General features: G+C 46.7%; 1 protein-coding gene across 3 annotated transcripts in view; it reads right to left on the reverse strand.

Moving 5' to 3' along the window:
- Positions 1 to 21,065, reverse strand: part of LOC112254289 (voltage-dependent calcium channel subunit alpha-2/delta-2-like) — a 309,636-nt gene that overhangs the window by 248,865 nt on the left and 39,706 nt on the right. For all 3 annotated transcript variants that reach the window (XM_042324234.1, XM_042324237.1, XM_042324235.1), the window contains exon 3: positions 5,583 to 5,699. In XM_042324234.1, the coding sequence (XP_042180168.1) occupies positions 5,583 to 5,699 (117 nt within the window). The remainder of the gene's footprint in view (positions 1 to 5,582; positions 5,700 to 21,065) is intronic.

Consider the following 21,065-nt stretch of genomic DNA (forward strand, 5'->3'; position numbering starts at 1 on the left):
GTGTATTATGAGTTTGTTTCCATTCCCAGTAGTTTGGAACGAAGCATTTAGAGTCGCTTTGCATTTGTTCATCAGTGGAGTAAACATACTCTCGTCACTTTCATGGGAGTGAATAACTAGGAAGGAGGAAGTGGAAATTCTCCGGCATGAAAAGCAGCACCACACGTTATTCAATCATCTCACCCCAAACTGCTCTCGCACGTCAACGAACATCTGCGTAGCCTGGCGCTAAAATGCAAGCGGTTCTATTTTTTCTGACGCTTGACGAGCTGCAAGTCCCGCTTCTCCCATCTCCTCATTGGTTTTTAGGAGCAAATACCCACGTGGGTGATTGAAAGATGACTTGAGGTCCACACTCCAGTCCAGTTGGTGGTGGTAATGCACCTTAAAGTTGGTTGCCAACCGCCACACAAGTCATTTTTTCAACAATTGTTTACAGACAGATTATTTCACTTATAATTCACTGTATCACAATTCCAGTGGGTCAGAAGTTTACATACACTAAGTTGACTGTGCCTTTACACAGCTTGGAAAAGTCCAGAAAATGATGTCATGGCTTTAGAAGCTTCTGATAGACTAATTGACATCATTTGAGTCAATTGGAGGTGTACCTGTGGATGTATTTCACAGCCTACCTTCAAACTCAGTGTCTCTTTGCTTGACATCATGGGAAAATCAAAAGAAATCAGCCAAGAACTCATAAAAAAAATAACATAACCTGACAGCCCGCTCAGCAAGGAAGAAGCCACTGCTGCAAAACCACCATAAAAAAGCCAGACTACGGTTTGCAACTGCACATGGGGACAAAGATCATATTTTTTGGAGAAATGTCCTCTGGTCTGATGAAACAAAAATAAAACTGTTTGGCCATACTGACCATCGTTATATTTGGAGGAAAAAGGGGGAGGCTTGCAAGCCGAAGAACACCATCCCAACCGTGAAGCACGGGGGTGGCAGCATCATGTTGTGGGGGTGCTTTGCTGCAGGAGGGACTGGTGCATTTCACAAAATAGATGGCATCACAAGGAAGGAGAATTATATGGATATATTGAAGCAAACTCTCAAGACATCAGTCAGGAAGTTAAAGCTTGGCAGCAAATGGGTCTTCCAAATGGACAATGGCCCCAAGTATACTTCCAAAGTTTTGGCAAAATGGCTTAAGGACAACAAAGTCAAGGTATTGGAGTGGCCATCACAAAGCCCTGACCTCAATCCCATAGAACATTTGTGGGCAGAACTGAAAAAGTGCGTGCGAGCAAGGAGGCCTACAAACCTGACTCAGTTACACCAGCTCTGTCAGGAGGAATGGGACAAAATTCACCCAACTTATTGTGGGAAGCTTGTGGAAGGCTACCCGAAACGTTTGACTCAAGATAAACAATTTAAAGGCAATGCTACCAAATACTAATTGAGTGTATGTAAACTTCTGACCCACTGGGAATGTGATGAAAGAAATAAAAGCTGAAATAGATCATTCTCTCTACTATTTTTACAAGGATTAAATGTCAGGAATTGTGAAAAACTGAGTTTAAATGTAGTTGGCTAAGGTGTATGTAAACTTCCGACTTCAACTGTATGAATCCCTAGTGGAGTTGATTCAGAATTGATTCAGCTAATGTCATTAATTTTCTGTTTAGCTCAATAATTTATCATTCGGTGAAATTAAATAGATTAACTGTTTTCCATGTAGTTTTATGAGCCTTGTGTTCTTAAATGACCAGAAAATGACTCCCTTCTCTCCTCCCTCTGTTCTCTCGTCCCTCTGTTCTCTCGTCCCTCTGTTCTCTCGTCCCTCTGTTCTCTCCTCCCTCTGTTCTCTCCTCCCTCTGTTCTCTCCTCCCTCTGTTCTCTCCTCCCTCTGTTCTCTCCTCCCTCTGTTCTCTCCTTCCTGTTCTCTCCTCCCTGTTCTCTCCTCCCTCTGTTCTCTCCTTCCCCTGTTCTCTCCTCCCTCTGTTCTCTCCTTCCTCTGTTCTCTCCTCCCTCTGTTCTCTCCTCCCTCTGTTCTCTCCTCCCTCTGTTCTCTCCTCCCTCTGTTCTCTCCTCCCTCTGTTCTCTCCTCCCTCTGTTCTCTCCTCCCTCTGTTCTCTCCTTCCTCTGTTCTCTCCTCCCTCTGTTCTCTCCTTCCCCTGTTCTCTCCTTGTTCTCTCCTCTCTCCTCCCTCTGTTCTCTCCTCCCTCTGTTCTCTCCTCCCTCTGTTCTCTCCTCCCTCTGTTCTCTCCTTCCTCTGTTCTCTCCTTCCTGTCCCTCCCTGTTCTCTCCTCCCTCTGTTCTCTCCTCCCTCTGTTCTCTCCTCCTCTGTTCTCTCCTTCTGTTCTGTTCTCTCCTCCCTCTGTTCTCTCCTCCCTCTGTTCTCTCCTCCCTCTGTTCTCTCCTCCCTGTTCTCTCCTCTCCTCTGTTCTCTCCTTCCCCTGTTCTCTCCTCCCTCTGTTCTCTCCTTCCCCTGTTCTCTCCTCCCCTCTGTTCTCTCCTTCCTCTGTTCTCTCCTCCCTCTGTTCTCTCCTCCCTCTGTTCTCTCCTCCCTCTGTTCTCTCCTCCCTCTGTTCTCTCCTCCCTCTGTTCTCTCCTTCCTGTTCTCTCCTCCCTCTGTTCTCTCCTTCCTGTTCTCTCCTCCCTGTTCTCTCCTCCCTCTGTTCTCTCCTTCCCCTGTTCTCTCCTCCCTCTGTTCTCTCCTCCCTCTGTTCTCTCCTCCCTGTTCTCTCCTCCCTGTTCTCTCCTCCCTCTGTTCTCTCCTCCCTCTGTTCTCTCCTCCCTGTTCTCTTCCCTCTGTTCTCTTCCTGTTCTCTCCTCCCTCTGTTCTCTCCTTCCTGTTCTCTCCTCCCTGTTCTCTCCTCCCTGTTCTGTTCTCTCCTTCCCTGTTCTCTCCTCCCTCTGTTCTCTCCTCCCCTGTTCTCTCCTCCCTCTGTTCTCTCCTTTCCCCTCCCTCTGTTCTCTCCTTCCCCTGTTCTCTCCTCCTCTCTGTTCTCTCCTCCTCTGTTCTCTCCTTCCCTGTTCTCTCCTCCCTCTGTTCTCTCCTCCCCTGTTCTCTCCTCCCTCTGTTCTCTCCTCCCTCTGTTCTCTCCTCCCTCTGTTCTCTCCTTCCCCTGTTCTCTCCTCCCTCTGTTCTCTCCTCCCTGTTCTCTCCTCCCTCTGTTCTCTCCTTCCTGTTCCCCTCCCTCTGTTCTCTCCTTCCTGTTCTCTCTCCCTCTGTTCTCTCCTTCCTGTTCTCTCCTCCCTCCTCTGTTCTCTCCTCCCTGTTCTCTCCTCCCTCTGTTCTCTCCTTCCTCTCTGTTCTCTCCCTTCCCCTGTTCTCTCCTCCTCTCTCCTTCCCTCTGTTCTCTCCTTCCTGTTCTCTCCTCCCTCTGTTCTCTCCTTTCCCCTGTTCTCTCCTCCCTCTGTTCTCTCCTTCCTCTGTTCTCTCCTCCCTCTGTTCTCTCCTCCCTCTGTTCTCTCCTTCCTCCCTCTGTTCTCTCCTCCCTCTGTTCTCCCCCTCTGTTCTTCCCCCTCTGTTCTCTCCTCCCTCTGTTCTCTCCTTCCCCTGTTCTCTCCTTCCTGTTCTCTCCTCCCTGTTCTCTCCTCCCTCTGTTCTCTCCTTCCTCTGTTCTCTCCTCCCTCTGTTCTCTCCTTCCTCTCGTTACTCCTGCTCTTTTTCTTTTCCTTTTGCTCTTCAAATGTTTTCCCTTTCTCTCTTGCTCTTTCTCTCCAACCATCTCTCTCTTTCTCCATATCTTTCTTACTCCATCTCACACTTTCCCTCCATTTCTTTCCCTCTGCCTCGCTCTCTCTCCTCTCTCTCTCACCCTCCATCTCTCTCTGCCTTGTTGCTCATTTTTAAATCTATGAATTTCTGAACATCATTTCGCTGGTTTTTCCTGAGCCTCGGGTGGACATTCTCATTCCATCCCTTCTCTTTTTTCACCTCGTTTGCTCTGCTCCCTCCTGAGTGAGCAGTGGAGATGGGATGTGAGGTGACAGTGTGGTCCAGGAGGTTAGGCCAACAGGGGGATGGGAACGAAGGGCACGATGGGCACACAGGCACAGGGAGGGGAGAGGCGTGGGCACTGCACTACACTGAGCTCACAGGGCACCCCTGCCAAAACGGGCCGGAAGGTCAGTGCCAGTCCAATTTCATTCCCACGCACGGCATGACCACAGGGCACGTTGTGATACAGTACCTTTCCTCTTTAAGGGTCCGTGCTACAGAATTATCCATGCTGCCTGTCCCTTTAAGAGGCTGTGCTGTGATGCTCGGGTTACTGTGCCTTCTCCTGTAAGACACCGTGTTGTTAAAATCTATCCTCAACTGTCCATTCAAGAGGCTTGGCTGGTGAAAACAGCAGCACTTTTGCCTTGAGGGCACCTTTGAGGGCAGCACAGACAGAAGGAGAGAGGAGTAGTCTACCTTCCTCCACCACAACGCCCTGCACTCCCTCTCCCTCTCCCTCTCCCTCTCTCTCTCTCTCATACACTCTCTCTCAATTCAATTCAATTTCAGTTCAATTTAAGGACTTTATTGGCATGGGAAACACATGTTAACATTGCCAAGGCAAGTGAAGTAGATAATAAACAAATGTGAAATAAACAATCAAAATGAACAGTAAACATTACACTCACAGACGTTCCAAAAGAATAAAGACATCTCTCTCTCTCTCTCTCTCTCTCTCTCTCTCTCTCTCTCTCTCTCTCTCTCTCTCTCTCTCTCTCTCTCTCTCTCTCTCTCTCTCTCTCTCTCTCTCTCTCTCTCTCTCTCTCTCTCTCTCTCTCTCTCTCTCTCTCTCTCTCTCTCTCTCTCTCTCTCTCTCTCTCTCTCTCTCTCTCTCTCTCTCTCTCTCTCTCTCTCTCTCGTTCTCTCATCCCCTCTCAGAGCAGTGTGGCTCCACTCTTCCTGTAGGTTTTAGAGCTCCTCTATGTGTGCATCTCTGCACTGTGTGTGTGTGTGTTTACCCTCAATGTGTGAACATGCAGCGTGCAAATGTTCGTGAACTCTAACCTCTAATTCCCTTCAGAGGACATTCGCCGACAACATTACAGAAAACGCACCAACAAAGCTCTAATATAATGAATACAAAACTCTGATCATCAAACGCAGATCTGGTTAGGTATAATGGCGCTTTCTCAGTGTCCTGCACATGTGAATGCGCAGGCGATTTGAGCCAAACAAGCAATGAACTCGCTTTGTTAGACTGCCTAATAAAGCAGAATCTCTTTCGTTTTTTTTACAAATCACATTTTTCGGGATCAGTTCAAACAGTGAATCTATCATGCTCCGTAACATGGTAGGCTTTTTGAAATATTGGAGGGTGGGGAGGGGGGGGGTTGAGACTCGGCACCGGGTGCATGAAACAAACCAGTCAGAGGGCATGTGATGGAAATAATTGTCTCCCCTCAACGGTCACCTCTAAAACACTCCCCCCTCCTCTCTGGATCTTTCCCTTCAGTCACTAGAATAGCACAACTATCTTCAAGGGCATTTCGTTCCCTTCGTAAACCCTCAAACCCTTTAAGAAGATATGAAACTAACCCCTCCAGCATGTTCCTATATGGAAATAACTATCCCCCCCCGGAATGTCTCCTCTCTGTCAGGTGCGGCAGGAGCATCATCTTACCTCCAGGGCTCTCCTCTTGCTAGTGAGCAGCTTGGCGATGTCTCGTGCCACCCTCTCCACCAGGTCCTTGGGATTGTTCCTCTTGATGTCAAACTGGCTCTTCTTCTCATTGTAAATCTACAAAAGGGAACACAGGAGTCAAAGGTCAGTTCAAAATGGCTGTCAGTTGATGAACTGGGTCATAGGAGCCCATGTTTATTTTGAACGTGACACGAAAACACTGGCCATTGCTATGCTGTCATACTTGGCAGGACATTTACTGTAGCTAATAGGACAGAACTGTCCTTTATCGAACAGTGTAACCAGCTGAGGTTTCTGGGGTAATATCAAGCCAGCCACTAACTACAAACACAAGCTAAATATCCACGATCCATGAGTGGAAAGGGATGACAAATACAATAGGGAGAGACAAAGACGGAGGCTTGTGACCAGAGGTACAGACAGCCAACCAGAAGCCAGAATCATGACAGATGTTTGGCCACACAGAGAGGCTGTGTACAACCTCATGGGCTCTGGCCAAAAGCAGTGCTACCCTATAGGCTATGGGGATGTAGGATTCCAAAAAAATGCACTTGGGAAGATTATCCTCCTCTCCCAGAATCTTCTGTTTCACCTGACTCAGCCGTCCTCAGCAGCAGTCCTGGGTCGGGGCTCTGGCAGGCAGGCAGATAAAACAGGCTCTGTGGTCCACAGCAGGCCACATCCCTTGGGTTTAACACTGAGCCTGATTGCCCTATAAGACACTGCACTGTTCGTCAACAAGGCACACACTCACACCGCAAAACCACCCTCGCTATGCGTTGGCGGGTTTGTAGTAGGGACTATTTTGAGAACACGTTTCATGTCACCTGTTATGTGATTAGGCTGTGATTAGGCTGTGTACAGTACATGTGTGTGTATTATGGAGCAGCCCCATTGCCTCCTTCAAGGCCATGTGTGGGAATGTGCTTTACATACACTCTCTTGATTGGTGCATTAATCAAAGTGAAACACAACCACATAAGCCTGATTTACTTCCTCTGTTACTTCCTGAAAAGGGGTGGACGGGGTAATATAGATCTATCGCTGACATGAGCTATTTTTCCGGTGAGATTTACGTGTTTGGCGCGCAGTGATTAGAAGAGGAAAATGCTAGCCTCCATCACCCATGATCTATCTTTGTCAGGCTAAAAGGTGGGTGGGCAGAGAGCCAGCCAGTAGCATTTCTCCTCTCCCTCCCCTGGCCCTCATGGAGATGAGCCAAGAACAGGCACCGGCCATGCCAACTAAACACTTTAGCTAGATTACCTATAGTGGTCTTGTGTCTGTCCCCTGATAGATTACTGTTAGGTTACAAAGGCAGCCATTTTATGGTCAAGGAGATTTTGTATTGAACCTGGATTTAACCAGAAAGTCCCATTGAGGTCAGACGAGCTCTTTCCCAAGGAAGATCTGAACATACTGCTCATTCACGGGTTTTTCTTTATTTGTACTATTTGCTACATTGTAGAGTAATAGTGAAGACATCGAAACTAGGAAATAACACGTATGGAATCATGCAGTAACCAAAGAAGTTTGAAACAAATCTAAATATATTTTATACTTGAGATTCTTCAAACTAGCCACCCTTTGCATTGATGACAGCTTTGCACACTATTGGCATTCTCTCAACCAGATTCATGAGGTAGTCACCTGGAATGCATTTCAATTAACAGGTGTGCCTTGTTAAAAGTTCATTTATGGAATGTCCTTACTTTCCTTATTAATGCGTTGGAGCCAATCAGTTGTGTTGTAAGGGTGGTATACAGACGACAGCCCTATTTGGTAAAAGACTAAGTCCATATTATGGCAAGAACAGCTCAAATAAGCAAAGAGAAATGACAGTCCAGCATTACTTTAAGACATGAAGTTCAGTTAAAACGGAAAATGTAAAGAACTTTGAAAGTTTCTTAAAGTACAATCGCAAAAACCATCAAGCCTATGATGAACCTGGCTCTCATGAGGATCGCAACAGGAAAGGAAGAATCAGAGTTACCTCTGCTGCAGATAAGTTCATTAGAGTTACCAGCACCTCAGATTGCGGCCCAAATAAATGCTTCACAGAGTTCAAGTAAACAGACACATCTCAACATCAATTGTTCAGAGGAGACTGCGTGAATCAGGCATTCATTTTTATTTATTTTGTATTATTATTTGTTTCACCTTTATTTAACCAGGTAGGCTAGTTGAGAACAAGTTCTCATTTGCAACCGTGACCTGGCCAAGATAAAGCATAGCAGTGTGACACAGACAACAACACAGAGTTACACATGGAATAAACAAAACATACAGTCAATAATACAGTAGAACAAAATAAAACAAAAAGTGCAAATGAGGTAAGTTAAGGAAATAAATAGGCCATTACAATATAGCAATTAAACACTGGAATGGTAGATCGGCAGAAGATGAATGTGCAGGTAGAGATACTGGGGTGCAAAGGAGCAAAATAAATAAATACCAGTATGGGGATGAGGTAGGTAGATAGATGGGCTGTTTACGTACAGGTTCAGTGATCTGTAAGCTGCTCTGAAAGCTGGTGCTTAAAGCTAGTGAGGGAGATGTGAGTCTCCAGCTTCAGAGATTTTTGCAATTCGTTCCAGTCATGGGCAGCAGAGAACTGGAAGGAAAGATGACCAAAGGAGGAATTGGCTTTGGGGGTGACCAGTGAGATATGCCTGCTGGAGCGCGTGCTACGAGTGGATGCTGCTATGGTGACCAGTGATTGAATAGCATGCATTTCGTTTTCCTTGCGTTTAAGAGCAGTTGGAGGCCACGGAAGGAGAGTTGTATGGCATTGAAGCTCGTCTGGAGGTTAGTTAACACAGTGTTCAAGGAGGAGCCAGAAGTATACAGAATGGTGTCGTCTGTGTAGAGGTGGATCAGAGAATCACCAGCAGCAAGAGCGACATCATTGATGTATATAGAAAAGAGGGTCGGGACGAGAATTGAACCCCGGACAACAGGCACTCCGATTTGACACACTGAACTATATCAGAGAAGTAGTTGTTAAACCAGGCGAGGCAATCATTTAAGAAACCAAGGCTGTTGAGTCTGCCAATAAGAATGTTGTGATTGACAGAGTCGAAAGCCTTGGCCAGGTCGATGAATACGGCTGCACAGTAACGTCTCTTATCGATGGCGGTTATGATGTCGTTTAGAACCTTGAGCGTGGCTGAGGTGCACCCATGACCAGCTCTGAAACCAGATTGCATAGCGGAGAAGGTATGGTGGGATTCGAAATGGTTAGTAATCTGTTTGTTAACTTGGCTTTCGAAGACCTTAGAAAGACAGGGTAGGATAGATATAGGTCTGTAGCAGTTTGGGTCTAGAGTGTCACCCCCTTTGAAGAGGGGGATGACCACGGCAGCTTTCCAATCTTTGGGAATCTCAGATGACACGAAAGAAAGGTTGAACAGGCTAGTAATAGGGGTTGCAACAATTTCGGCAGATCATTTTAGAAAGAGAGGGTCCAGATTGTCTAGCCCGGCTGATTTGTAGGGGTCCGGATTTTGCAGCTCTTTCAGAACATCAGCTATCTGGATTTGGGTAAAGGAGAAATGGTGGGGACTTTGGCAGGTTTTCATGGTCAAATTGCTGCAAAGAAACCACCAATAAAGGACACCAATAAGAAGAAGAGACTTGATTGGGCCAAGAAACATGAGCAATGGACATTAGACAGGTGGAAATCTGTCCTTTGGTCTGATGAGTCCAAATTTGAGATTTTTGATTCCAACCGCCGTGTCTTTGTGAGATGCAGAGTAGGTAAACGGATGATCTCTGCATTTGTGGTTCCCATCGTGAAGCATGGAGGAAGAGGTGCGATGGTGTGGGGGTGCTTTGCTGGTGACACTGTCTGTGATTTATTTAGAATTCAAGGCACACTTAACCAGCATGGCTACCACAGGAATCTGCAGCGATACCCCATCCTATCTGGTTTGCGATTAGTGGGTCATTTGTTTTTTATAAGGACAATGAACCAACATACCTCCAGGCTGTGTACGGGCTATTTGACCAAGAAGGAGAGGGATGGAGTGTTGCATCAGATGACCTGGCCTCCACAAATCACCCGATCTCAACCCAATTGAGATGGTTTGGGATGAGTTGAAGGGCAGCAGAGTGAAGGAAAAGCTGCCAACAAGTGCTCAGTATATGTGGGAACTCCTTCAAGACTGTTGGAAAAGCATTCCTCATTAAGCTGGTTGACAGAATGCCGAGTGTGCAAAACTGTCATCAAGGCAAAGGGTGGCTACTTTGAAGAATATAAAATCTGCAATCTATTTGGATTTGTTTAAACACTTTTTTTTTGTTACTACATGATTCCATAGGTGTTATTTGATAGTGTTGATGTCTTCACTATTATTCTACAATGTAGAACATAGTAAAAAATAAAGAAAAACCTTTGAATAAGTAGGTGTCTGAACTTTTGATTGGTACTTCAAATACAGACCTTTATCAAGTTTTAAAACAGACGGGTGTTTCTATTCCCTAGTTTGTTTCTGTTCCCGTGCTTCAAATACCCACCCAGGAGAAGTCATTAGCCTGCACTGTGTAACTCACCAATGCACTGACACACACATACGCTCGCTCGCTCGCACACACGCTCGCACACATAGACCCCACAAGTAATTAGCCACAGTGCAAGATGAGGCAACCCTCACAGCCACAGACCAATAATCAGGTGAGCACGTGTGTTCGCGTGCGTGTGTGCACGCACAGACACGCCATTTGAGAGGAGGGCTTTTCTCAAGGTGGTAGAAGCCATTAGTGGAATCTTATTAAAGCATAAAGCAAGAGCGAAGTTTGCTCTGCTCCATTGACAGACTGCAAACCCCTGGCTCTTTTTAAGTGATGCATTTTCCAAGTCGATTTTAAAAACCATGTCAAATTTGTTTTTAAATCAATATGCATTCCCTTAATGTGCGGCGGTGCTCTGTGGGCCTGCTCTTCCTCACTGAGATTCATGGGAATCGTACAGCCGCTGTTACAGACACAGTCTTAACACTCAGATAGTTTGGAGACGTGCTACAGAACATTAACAAACAAAAAAGTGAATAAGGTCAACCTGCATCAATATCCTTCCAGCTTTTGTATTTTATTCTCTTCTTTTTCATGAGGTATATTCATTATAACTGCACAGATTGTCTTATCTAGAACCTAAACATGTTTGGTTTTCACCAGACATAATGGGACCCATCTGTCACGCCCTGATCTGTTTCACCTGTCTTTGTGCTGGTGTCCAACTCCCTCCAGGTGTTACCCATCTTCCCCATTATCTCCTGTGTACTTATACCTGTGTTCTCTGTTTGTCTGTTGCCAGTTCGTCTTATTTGTTCGAGTCAACCAGCGAATAGTGGTTCAGCGCCTGCTTTTTATTTTTTCTTCTTTTTTTATTTTCTTGCCCTCCCGGTTTTTGATCTCCGCCTGCCCCGACCCCGAGCCTGCCCGACCTGTGCCTCTGCCCCCTTCTGGGTTACCGATCTCCGCCTGCCCCGAACCCGAGCCTGCCGACCTGTACCTCTGCCCCCTTCTGGGTTACCGATCCCCGCCTGACCCGACCCTGAGCTCTGGCTGCCGTCCGGTACCGTTACCCGACCTCTGGTTTTCTGACCCCTGCCTGCCTCGACCTGTCTGTTGCCTGCCCCTGTTAGAAGATGAAACTACTGTTCATTCAACGTGGTCTGCATCTGGGTCTTCCTTCATACCTGATACCATCTTGCCCACAAAGTGGACTCAAGTTTCCCCACAAAGCACCTGGAAGCACCTGGACGATCATCAAGACTTTTGGAAGAATGTTTTATGGACAGATGAGTCAAAATGATCACTTTTTTTGGACAACATGGGTCCCATTATGCCTGGCGAAAACCAAACACTGCATTCCACAGTAAGAACCAACGGTCAAGCAGGGTGGTGGTATTGGAGATGCTTTGCTGCCTAAGGACCTGGACAACTTTAATAGAAGGAACCATTAATTCTGCGCTGTATCAGAGAATTCTACAGGAGAACGTCAGGCCGTCCGTCTGTGAGCTGAAGCTGAAGTGAAGCTGGGTCATGCAGCAAGACAGTGATCCAAAACACACAGTCTACATGAACACGTCTAAAAAGGCAACACATATGACATTTTGTATTGGGAGAATTGAGATGTTGTGACAGGACTTGAAAAGAGCCGTTCAAGAGAAGAGTGGGCCAAAATCCCTCCACAGCAATGTGAGAGACTGATCAACAACTACAGGAAGTTTGAGTCATTGCAGCTGAGCGTGACACAACCAGTTGTTGAGTGTAAGGGGGGCAATTACTTTTTCACACAGGGGCATTGGGTGTTGCATAACTTTGTTTATCTGATAACATTCCGTATCAAAAATCTGCAAAAGTAGAGACAATTAGAAAGGGGGCAAACACGTTTTCACAGCACTAGAGAAACATTTCTACACAGGGTTCTACATGGAACCTGAAAGGATTCTATTTGGAACCAAAAAGTCCTTAGACTGCAGCTAGCACCCTCTTCTGGAAGCCACATACACACAGCATATTGCACCATGTCGTATGTCTCACTAGACTACTATATCTCTAGCTGAATCGATGGGCACAAACCTGTCTGTTTGTGTGCTTGTAGTGTGCTCCCACTGCAACGCCGTGATAACAGCTCCATGGAGACAAACAAAGTAGGATTGTGTTGTATTGTGCTCACAGCTCTGACAGATGCTAGCACCATAGAGAGCTAGATCCAGGTACTGTATCGAGAGAGAGAGAGAGAGAGAGAGAGAGAGAGAGAGAGAGAAAAATAAATAAATTGGACCCTATTCCCTGTGTATACAATGTAGTGCACCCTAAGGGCCCTGGTCAAAAGTAGTGCACTACATAGGGAATCGGCTGCCATTTTAGGAAACACCAATGGTCATTACAGCCTCCACTAGTGGGATAGGAGGCTTTTACAAAAATGTGATGGGTATTGTGTTGTCAACCATACAGAGTTCTAAACCAGTGGCTGCTGGGAACGTTCATTGTAGGTAACAGACGTAAGTGATTGACATCTCGTGGTAATACTCTGGGCACGACCGGTTTAAATCGTCGGCAACTAGGAGTCTGAGATGATTGACCACCACTGAAGACCTTTGAGAACAAAAGCCCCAGTGAGATGATGTCTGAGAGCTTTTTAGAGATTGACTTCAGCTAGGAGACACTCGGTTGTAGAAAGACCCACACAACCAGTCTGACTATGACTAGAAAGCTGACGTTGGTTGGATTATACAGTATTTGGAGAGAAATATATTTGGACCGGGGAAACGCCAGGCTACAGTTGAGTAAAAATATGACATTTTCAGTTAAGCTAGATATTTGCATTACAGCCCCCTGTGCAGTTTCCATCTGAAATCATACTGACACTCTCAGCAGCATTCATTACTTTCGATGTAGCCAACCCTAGACGTGACTGGTGATTTATTTTGCGATTTATTCAGAAGAGGAAAATTGAATACTGTTGAAATAGGATGTGCGTCCTAGCAGTGGCAGAAACTCAAATAATGAAATGTTTGAATTGGACTGACTTCACGGGGAAAAAAGACACGGGTATCAGCGATGTGACTGAGTCACGCCTACGATGCCCAGACAGTTTCCTGGGTACGACTGTCATTCACACAGCAGAGGAGGAAACTGGCAGTTGTGGTGGCTCTGCAGTGTGGATAGGGCCAATGGAGCCGGCTGCTCACAACACTAACATAGGATCCGAGAGAGCGGGCATGCCAATCCATGCCAATATGCTCTCCCTGGCAGTCATGAGAGTGACACACACACACACACACACAAACACACACACACACATAGACATGTGTGGTGCACTCACACACTGATCATTAGCTATGATAACTAGTTCCTGTGTGCCAAGCTCAGAGTGTGTGAGTGTAAACACACAGATGGGGAAAGAGTGGGGTGGCGGCATTCCAGAGAATCTGTTAAAACATCCTTATGCAATCAGAGAGCCACCGTTTTCTGCTTGTCCAATCACAACTCACCGTCTCTCCCACGTCTGCGACTCCACTCCGGTACCCTGAATAGGTGTTGCCAAAGCGGCAAAACAATTTCAAACACCTCTGCGTTCACTATCTCAGAAATCACTCAAAAAAACGAAAAAAAAAAAAAAAAATTAAGAAAGAAAAAAAGACAATTATGTTCGCCGCCCGCTTTGTTGAAATGAGAGTTGTTTGTCGGGGGCTCTCTGCTGGTTTCTCTGGCAGCAGGACTTCTTATCGCTCGGTGAAGTCAGCCACAGTAGAAGGCTGCCTGGCTGGTGCCGGCTGAGGGTGACAGAGACAGATGCCGCATCATTAAGGAATATTAGAGGGCTCTGCCGAGCAGACGGAGCCAGCATCCACAGGCCCCGGGAACAGTTCAATAAGAGAGAACACAGGCAGGGGGAACCAACGGTACGGCACGGCTCGGCACGGCTCGGACACGGCTCGGCAGACCCCCCGGAGGAGCTCGATAAAACCCAACACACCAGGACCGCCAGGACCGACGTCATCGCTCAATAAGACTGAGAGCACAGAACAGTCAGGGGCGCCGGCGCTGACTCCAGCTTCCAGAGGAGTTCAGTGAGACGGAGCAGGACTGTTGACTGCTACGGTGGCCCTAATGTGTCCTTCAGAGTGGTCACGTTCTGACGTCGAAGAGAAGAAAACACCCGGCCACATACATTCAATCAATCTTCAATTTAGATTGTCATTTACACGACATAGACACTGAGTGTTCAAAACATTAAGAATCCAGGTGAAAGCTGTGATCCCTTATTGATGTCACCTTAAATCCACTTCAATCCGTGTAGAAGATGAAGAGGAGGAGACTGGTTAGAGAGAGATTCTTAGGCCTTGAGACAATTGCGACATGGATTGTGTGTGTGTGTGTGTGTGTGTGTGCCATTCAGAGGGTGATTGGGCAAGACAAAATATTTGAACGGGGTATGGTGGTAGGTGCCAGGTTTGTGTCAAGAACTGCAGCGCCACTGGGTTTTTCACGCTCAGCAGTTTCCTGTGTGTATCAAGAATGGTCCACTCCCCAAAGGACATCCAGACAACTTGACACAACTGTGGGAAGCGTTGGAGTCAACATGGGCCAGCATCCCTGTGGAACGCTTTCGACACCTTGTAGAGTCCATGGGGGTGCAACTCAATATTAATGTTTTGTACAGTCAGTGTACATGCCACAACGCATACATAACCAGCCAGCCACCACTAAAAACAGCACCAAAAAACATACATGGAAATATCACATTGACATAGGCCTATCTGCCAAGGACCAAAACAACTCAACAATTTGACTCAAATGGTCCAAATAAAGAAGTACAACTCAACAGTGATCCAAGCCAGAGTGATCAACTACAAAGCTGGTTCACTGAGTCGAACACACTGAGCATGATGCATTCTGGGCTCTCATCACAGTCTGAATATTTACACACACTAGCCCTGAGGGAGAGGCTTAGATTAGAGACGCAGCAGAGAGAGCGAAAGAGAGAGAGAGAGAGAGAGAGAGACAAAGAGAGAGAGAGAGATACAGAGAGAGAGAGAGACAAAGAGAGAGAGAGACAAAGAGAGAGAGAGACAAAGAGAGAGAGACAAAGAGAGAGAGAGACAAAGAGAGAGAGAAAGAGAGAGAGACAAAGAGAGAGAGAGAGACAGAGAGAGAGAGACACAGAGAGAGAGAAAGACAGAGCGAGAGAGAGACAAAGAGAGAGACAAAGAGAGAGACAAAGAGAGAGACAAAGAGAGACACAGAGAGAGAGACAAAGAGAGAGAGACAGACAGAGAGAGACACAGAGAGAGACAAAGAGAGAGAGAGTAGCCAGAAAGAGAGCGCGGGAGAGAGACAGAGAGACAGAGAGAGAGAGGTAGAGAGAACATGATGCGTAACATGATCAGAGGGACTGTCAACTAAGATAAAGAACAAAGTAGACAAGTCACAAACACACACACAGCACTATGGCACGCAGTCAGGCATTGGTGTACACAACATTCTGTCCGATCTACCTAGCAGAACCAAGGACAGAGGCACTGCATCCACCTGAATGTCCACACCCATTCACAGGTTGTATCCATCACCATCACCTGTATGTCTGCCAGCTGGAATTATGCTGCCGCTGAACAAACTCTAACAGTAACTGACTGGTACTGTGCTGATTGTAATGAGTGGAGAGCTCCCTCTACCAAACCTGTCTGACTGATACATGCCAGAGCTCATTCACACTCACATCGCGGCACCCGTCCAACTCTTCCTTCATAGTCCAGCGGCCAATCGGGATTGACTCGAGAGCAGCCAGCTCCTTATAAGGACTGAGTCGTCTAGAACAGTTCGACCCCTCATTCAGATCTCATTCATAAGATGATGGTGGACTACAGGAAACAGGAGGACCGGGCACCGCCCCCATTCTCATAGACGGGGCTGTAGTGGAGCAGGTTGAGAGCTTCAAGTTCCCTGGCGTCCACATCACCAACTTACTAACAAACTAACTCCACGACAGTATGAATAGCCTCTCTAATATAACCTGACACCCCCCCCAAGACACAGCCATACAAACACACAGACTGACGAAACGAGGCCAGATGGACTCGGCAAGCAGTCACTTACTGTAACTACTCCCATTAATGATCCCCTTTCAGCAGAATCAAACGGTCATAGAGAAGTAACATACAGTGTTCAACTAAACAAACTCCCCCCACGGCCAGCCAGCGTGCCTGTTTCTGCTCCCAGACATACACACTATAACCGCCTTATTGTGAGAGAGTCGAGAGAGAGAAGGAATGAGAGAGAGAGAGAGAGAATGAGAGATAGCGATAGAGAGAAAGAATGATAGAGAGCGAGAGAGAGAGAGAGAGAGAGAGAATGAGAGATAGCGATAGAGAGAAAGAATGAGAGATAGAGAGAGAGAGAGAGAGAAGTGAGGAATGTGGATCAGCACTCCTCTCCTACATTCTTGCTCAGGGTATTGGTATTTCAGACAGAGATAAACTACACTCTTTTTTATTTACTTGCTGATGTTACTGAATAGTTTTGTTCATCCAATAGATTCTCTCAAATAGACAGCAACAAAACATTCTCTCTATATTTCTTATACCCCCCTCCCCACCACCGCTCTCTCTCAGCCTCCCACTCTTCATCTTTCTCTCTCGCTTATACCCCCCCCGCTCTCTCTCAGCCTCCCACTCTTCATCTTTCTCTCTCGCTTATTCCCTCGCCCAACCCTGCATATCATTTCGAAAGCAGCACATATGCTGTCATTCTAATGGTTCAGCCAGAAACCATATCCAACACACAATCATACCACTTTCATCTTCCATCCCATCACATTAGCCCACAGCGGCGGCAGAGTGGTGAAGCCGACAGGCGGCCTCTAGTGTCCGTGCGTATGTGTGTGTTTGTGCACGTGTGCTTCCGTATCAGGGCTGTGCTAGCCCTGCTGAGGAGGGTGGGGAGGGGGGGTGCTCTCTGCTTGGCGTCTCCTTCACTTCCTCCTCATCTCCCTAATTACTACTCCACTTCCACACCGCTGGTGGCACCTGTCCATCACCCTGACCGAATTCTCGCATCACAACACCGCTGCTATCGCTGTAACAAGCCTCGCTCATCACTCGCTTCCTCTATCACTCTGTGGGACTTTCCTCCTGTCTTCGCCGTCTCACCTGACCTCCCGGCTTCTCGGTCCTCCGCTGCACCTGTCACGCTAAGTGCCCGAAACTGATGCCCTATCTTGCATTTCAGACAATGTATCCACACATAAGGTCATTCTAATGCTGGGACAGTGTAATTGGGTTGAAACCACCGCTAAATGAATTGACTGGCTCATCTAGATATACTGTGTATATATTGTATCTTATCTGACTGGCTTCTGACCTGGCTGTCATGATCTGTTCTTCGTGATCAAGGCTGCCTGTCTGAAACGGAACGCTATTCCCTATATAGTCCCTATGGGCCCCGGTGGTCAAATGTAGGACACTATATGGTAATAGGACGTGGTTTCAGACGCATCCCCGTGACCTGTCCTTCTGTTGTTATTTTCAACCGACAGTACGTCTGATCTCTCTCCTCTCTGAGTTCCCATCCTGGGTCTTCTTGGTAACCGTCGCCCCCCCCCCAACTGAACGCATGCTTTGCTATAATATAGCCCTCTCTGCAAATTAAAGTAGCAGTAATCCATAATCTCCCGAGTAAATTCCCTTCTGATAAAAAAGAAAACCCATCAGGAAATACAAAATAAGTAATGAGATGAAAGTAAGCCGTTTACAACGATGGCAATGACAAAATCAAATGGATGGGCTGGGTTTTTGGGGGACCGGTGATTTTCGTGGTGGAATATTGGGAGGGTGGTCTATAGGGCAATGTTATGTAAACTGAGCTGGGGGGGAAATAGAGGGGTTAGGGAGATTCATAGCCTCACACTCCAGGCCCCAAAATGCTTAAAACCACATATTACACATTCATATGCATATTAGACATTCACATTATCATCATGTATTTAGGTTACGTTAAATTATAGCTGGCTAATTTGTGTCCTTTTAGTCCACGTGTAACGGCTATGAGTATAGAACCCCCCCAAATATTTTTTTGTTCATATAATACATTCCTTGTTGAGTAGAGCTTTGACAACATAACTCTAGCACCCACCTGAGTGACAGTCGGGATGACAGCCATTTTGTGCTGCCGCTGACACACTCTGCCCAAATCTCAGTGTCCACAAAGAAGAGGGAGAGAAGTGACAGTTCAGAGACAATTTTACTCACAGCGCGGATTACTTTCCAAAACACCCCAGATTGAACATTTAACCCTATGCCTTTACGGGGATTTTGACTGACTTAGAAACTCACTTTTACCTCCCATTGGGGGGAGAGAAGAGAGAGAGAGAGAGAGAGAGAGAGAGAGAGAGAGAGAGAGAGAGAGAGAGAGAGAGAGAGAGAGAGAGAGAGAGAGAGAGAGAGAGAGAGAGAGAGAGAGAGAGAGAGAGAGAGAGAGAGAGAGAGAGAGAGAGAGAGAGAGAGAGAGAGAGAGAGAGAGAGAGAGAGAGAGAGAGAGAGAGAGAGAGAAGAGAAGAGAAGAGAAGAGAAGAGAAGAGAAGAGAGAAGAGAAGAGAAGAGAAGAGAAGAGAAGAGAAGAGAAGAGAAGAGAAGAGAAGAGAAGAGAAGAGAAGAGAAGAGAAGAGAAGAGAAGAGAAGAGAAGAGAAGAGAAGAGAAGAGAAGAGAAGAGAAGAGAAGAGAAGAGAAGAGAAGAGAAGAGAAGAGAAGAGAAGAGAAGAGAAGAGAAGAGAAGAGAAGAGAAGAGAAGAGGAGAGGAGAGGAGAGGAGAGGAGAGGAGAGGAGAGGAGAGGAGAGGAGAGGAGAGGAGAGGAGAGGAGAGGAGGAGAGGAGAGGAGAGGAGAGGAGAGGAGAGGAGAGGGAGAGGAGAGGAGAGGAGAGGAGAGGAGAGGAGAGAAGAGAAGAGAAGAGAAGAGGAGAGAAGAGAAGAGGAGAGAGAGAGAGGAATGAAATGGAGAGACAGCCTTCTACTGTATAGTGTCCTGTAGGCTTGCCCCTTGGTTATACCCCTCCTCCGCCTCCCCCCCCCACCCTTCCCCCAGACTGTCAGTGTGTGTGGCTGTCTGCTGGGGCTGATAGAGAGCAGCAAGTCATTACACACAGAGCAGGGCCTAATTACACCACACTGGCTCCCCATGTAACCTGCCAACAGGGTCACTGCTCTTAAAAGTGATGGCATTACGGGACCAGCCACACAGACCAGGCCCGGGAGATAAGGAGCTAGCGCTGAATAACACGCCATGCTAATGTGTGCGCAGCATGTGTGCACGGCCATTGTATGTGTGTAGACTACGTTGTTGTCCGGTCTAAGGGTCAGAAGAGAGACGCTGTAAAACCTTCCTATAGAGATGTCCACCACCACAAACCCCTTGTTCTCTAGCCGCCCCCTGCCTGCCAATGGCAGAGTGACACAGTGAAGTTCACACTGAGAGGAGATAATGCCTCCATATTGAACATGGGGCCACTTTTACACCTTGCCAGACAGTCCCCCTCAAAATGGACTGTTTCCATGGAAACCTGGCACTTAATGACCATTAACAGAAAACGACATGAAAAAGAGAGGGAATGAGAGAGTCAGAAAAAGAGAGAGAGACAGAGGGAGATCCTGTGGAACAAAGGAAACAATTTAGCATCGGAGGACAGCGTGAAGCCTGATTATGTCGTCAGTGTAAATGATCATGAATTTCCCTTTGTCCAGCTGGGCCAGATTAATGCTGCTTACCCACTCGCTGTTGAGAGACAATTTAACCACTCCACTGGGCACCCCCGCAACAACCCCCATGCTCTGTCAATAACACTGCACCCGGACTGCACCAACTGAGATATGGGGGGGACAACATGCCTCTCAGTCGTATAACCAGCATCAATACTTCCTTTTTCATTAAAGACAATTTGCACGCTGAGCTCCATCCAGTCGAATTGTGAAACAGCCAAACAATAATGCAACCATCCACAACAATCATACATGTGTGGTTGATTAGTTTCCAATTCCATTTTAGTAAACAACACAGTCAACAGGATGTGTTGTTGTGAATTGTGAAACATTATTTCTCCAATGGTCCCTGCCCCTAATCTCCCATACACACCTAGAGTCCAGGCTGTGGAGAAGTCACATGGAAGTAAATAAACAAACAAAATGATTATCACACAGATGACCTGCCTCAAGCAGCTGCTCCCTGCACCCCCAGAGTTCCCCCAACCCAATGTTCTGACACCTCCCAGTCAAGTTCAGTGAGCGGAAGGGGAACGCTGTGCAATTGTATGGGTGAAGGGACGGCCCCGGTTTCCACATAGCTGGGCCCAATCACTCCCCATCAACCCAACTGACTGTTTAGCTGAAAGCACTTAAACTCTCTGATCACTTACAACAGCAAACAATTACACATCCATTCATTCTGTGAATACAAAAGCTGGTCGCAAACAGTGGTGCTCAACAGGTTCGTTCGTTAAAACATTTCCAGAACCTTATGACTCAAAACACGGGAACGCCTTGTTGGCTACTCCCTAAAACTCACAGAGTGGTAAGCTGCCTGGAGGCTTTCAGGCCCCAACGTTTGGACACCCATGAATTAAACAAGAGAATGTGAGTTATATTAGAGTGAGATTTATAAAATAAGAATTCCTCTTTTTTTTAAACAGGAAACATCTATGACGTGGGTGTGTTTTGTTAATTGCCCACGCTCGATGAATTCATCGTCAAACATGGGTGAAAGCATGACATATAGAAAGTGTCTGTCATGGATATCTGGTGCCCACAGCCTCGTGGTAATAAGGCCAACTTGTTAAGAGAATAGAACTGAGAGCGGAATTATTCCAGGCTTTCAGACGCCTTTGTTAGCCTGGCAATCCTGAAGGCGGACCAAAAAAAAAACTCTCATTTGAGGGGTAATGTCGCCAGCCCTATTCTTCGAATGG

The sequence above is a fragment of the Oncorhynchus tshawytscha genome, linkage group LG07 (genome assembly GCF_018296145.1).
Source record: "Oncorhynchus tshawytscha isolate Ot180627B linkage group LG07, Otsh_v2.0, whole genome shotgun sequence".
NCBI classification, from domain to species: domain Eukaryota; kingdom Metazoa; phylum Chordata; class Actinopteri; order Salmoniformes; family Salmonidae; genus Oncorhynchus; species Oncorhynchus tshawytscha.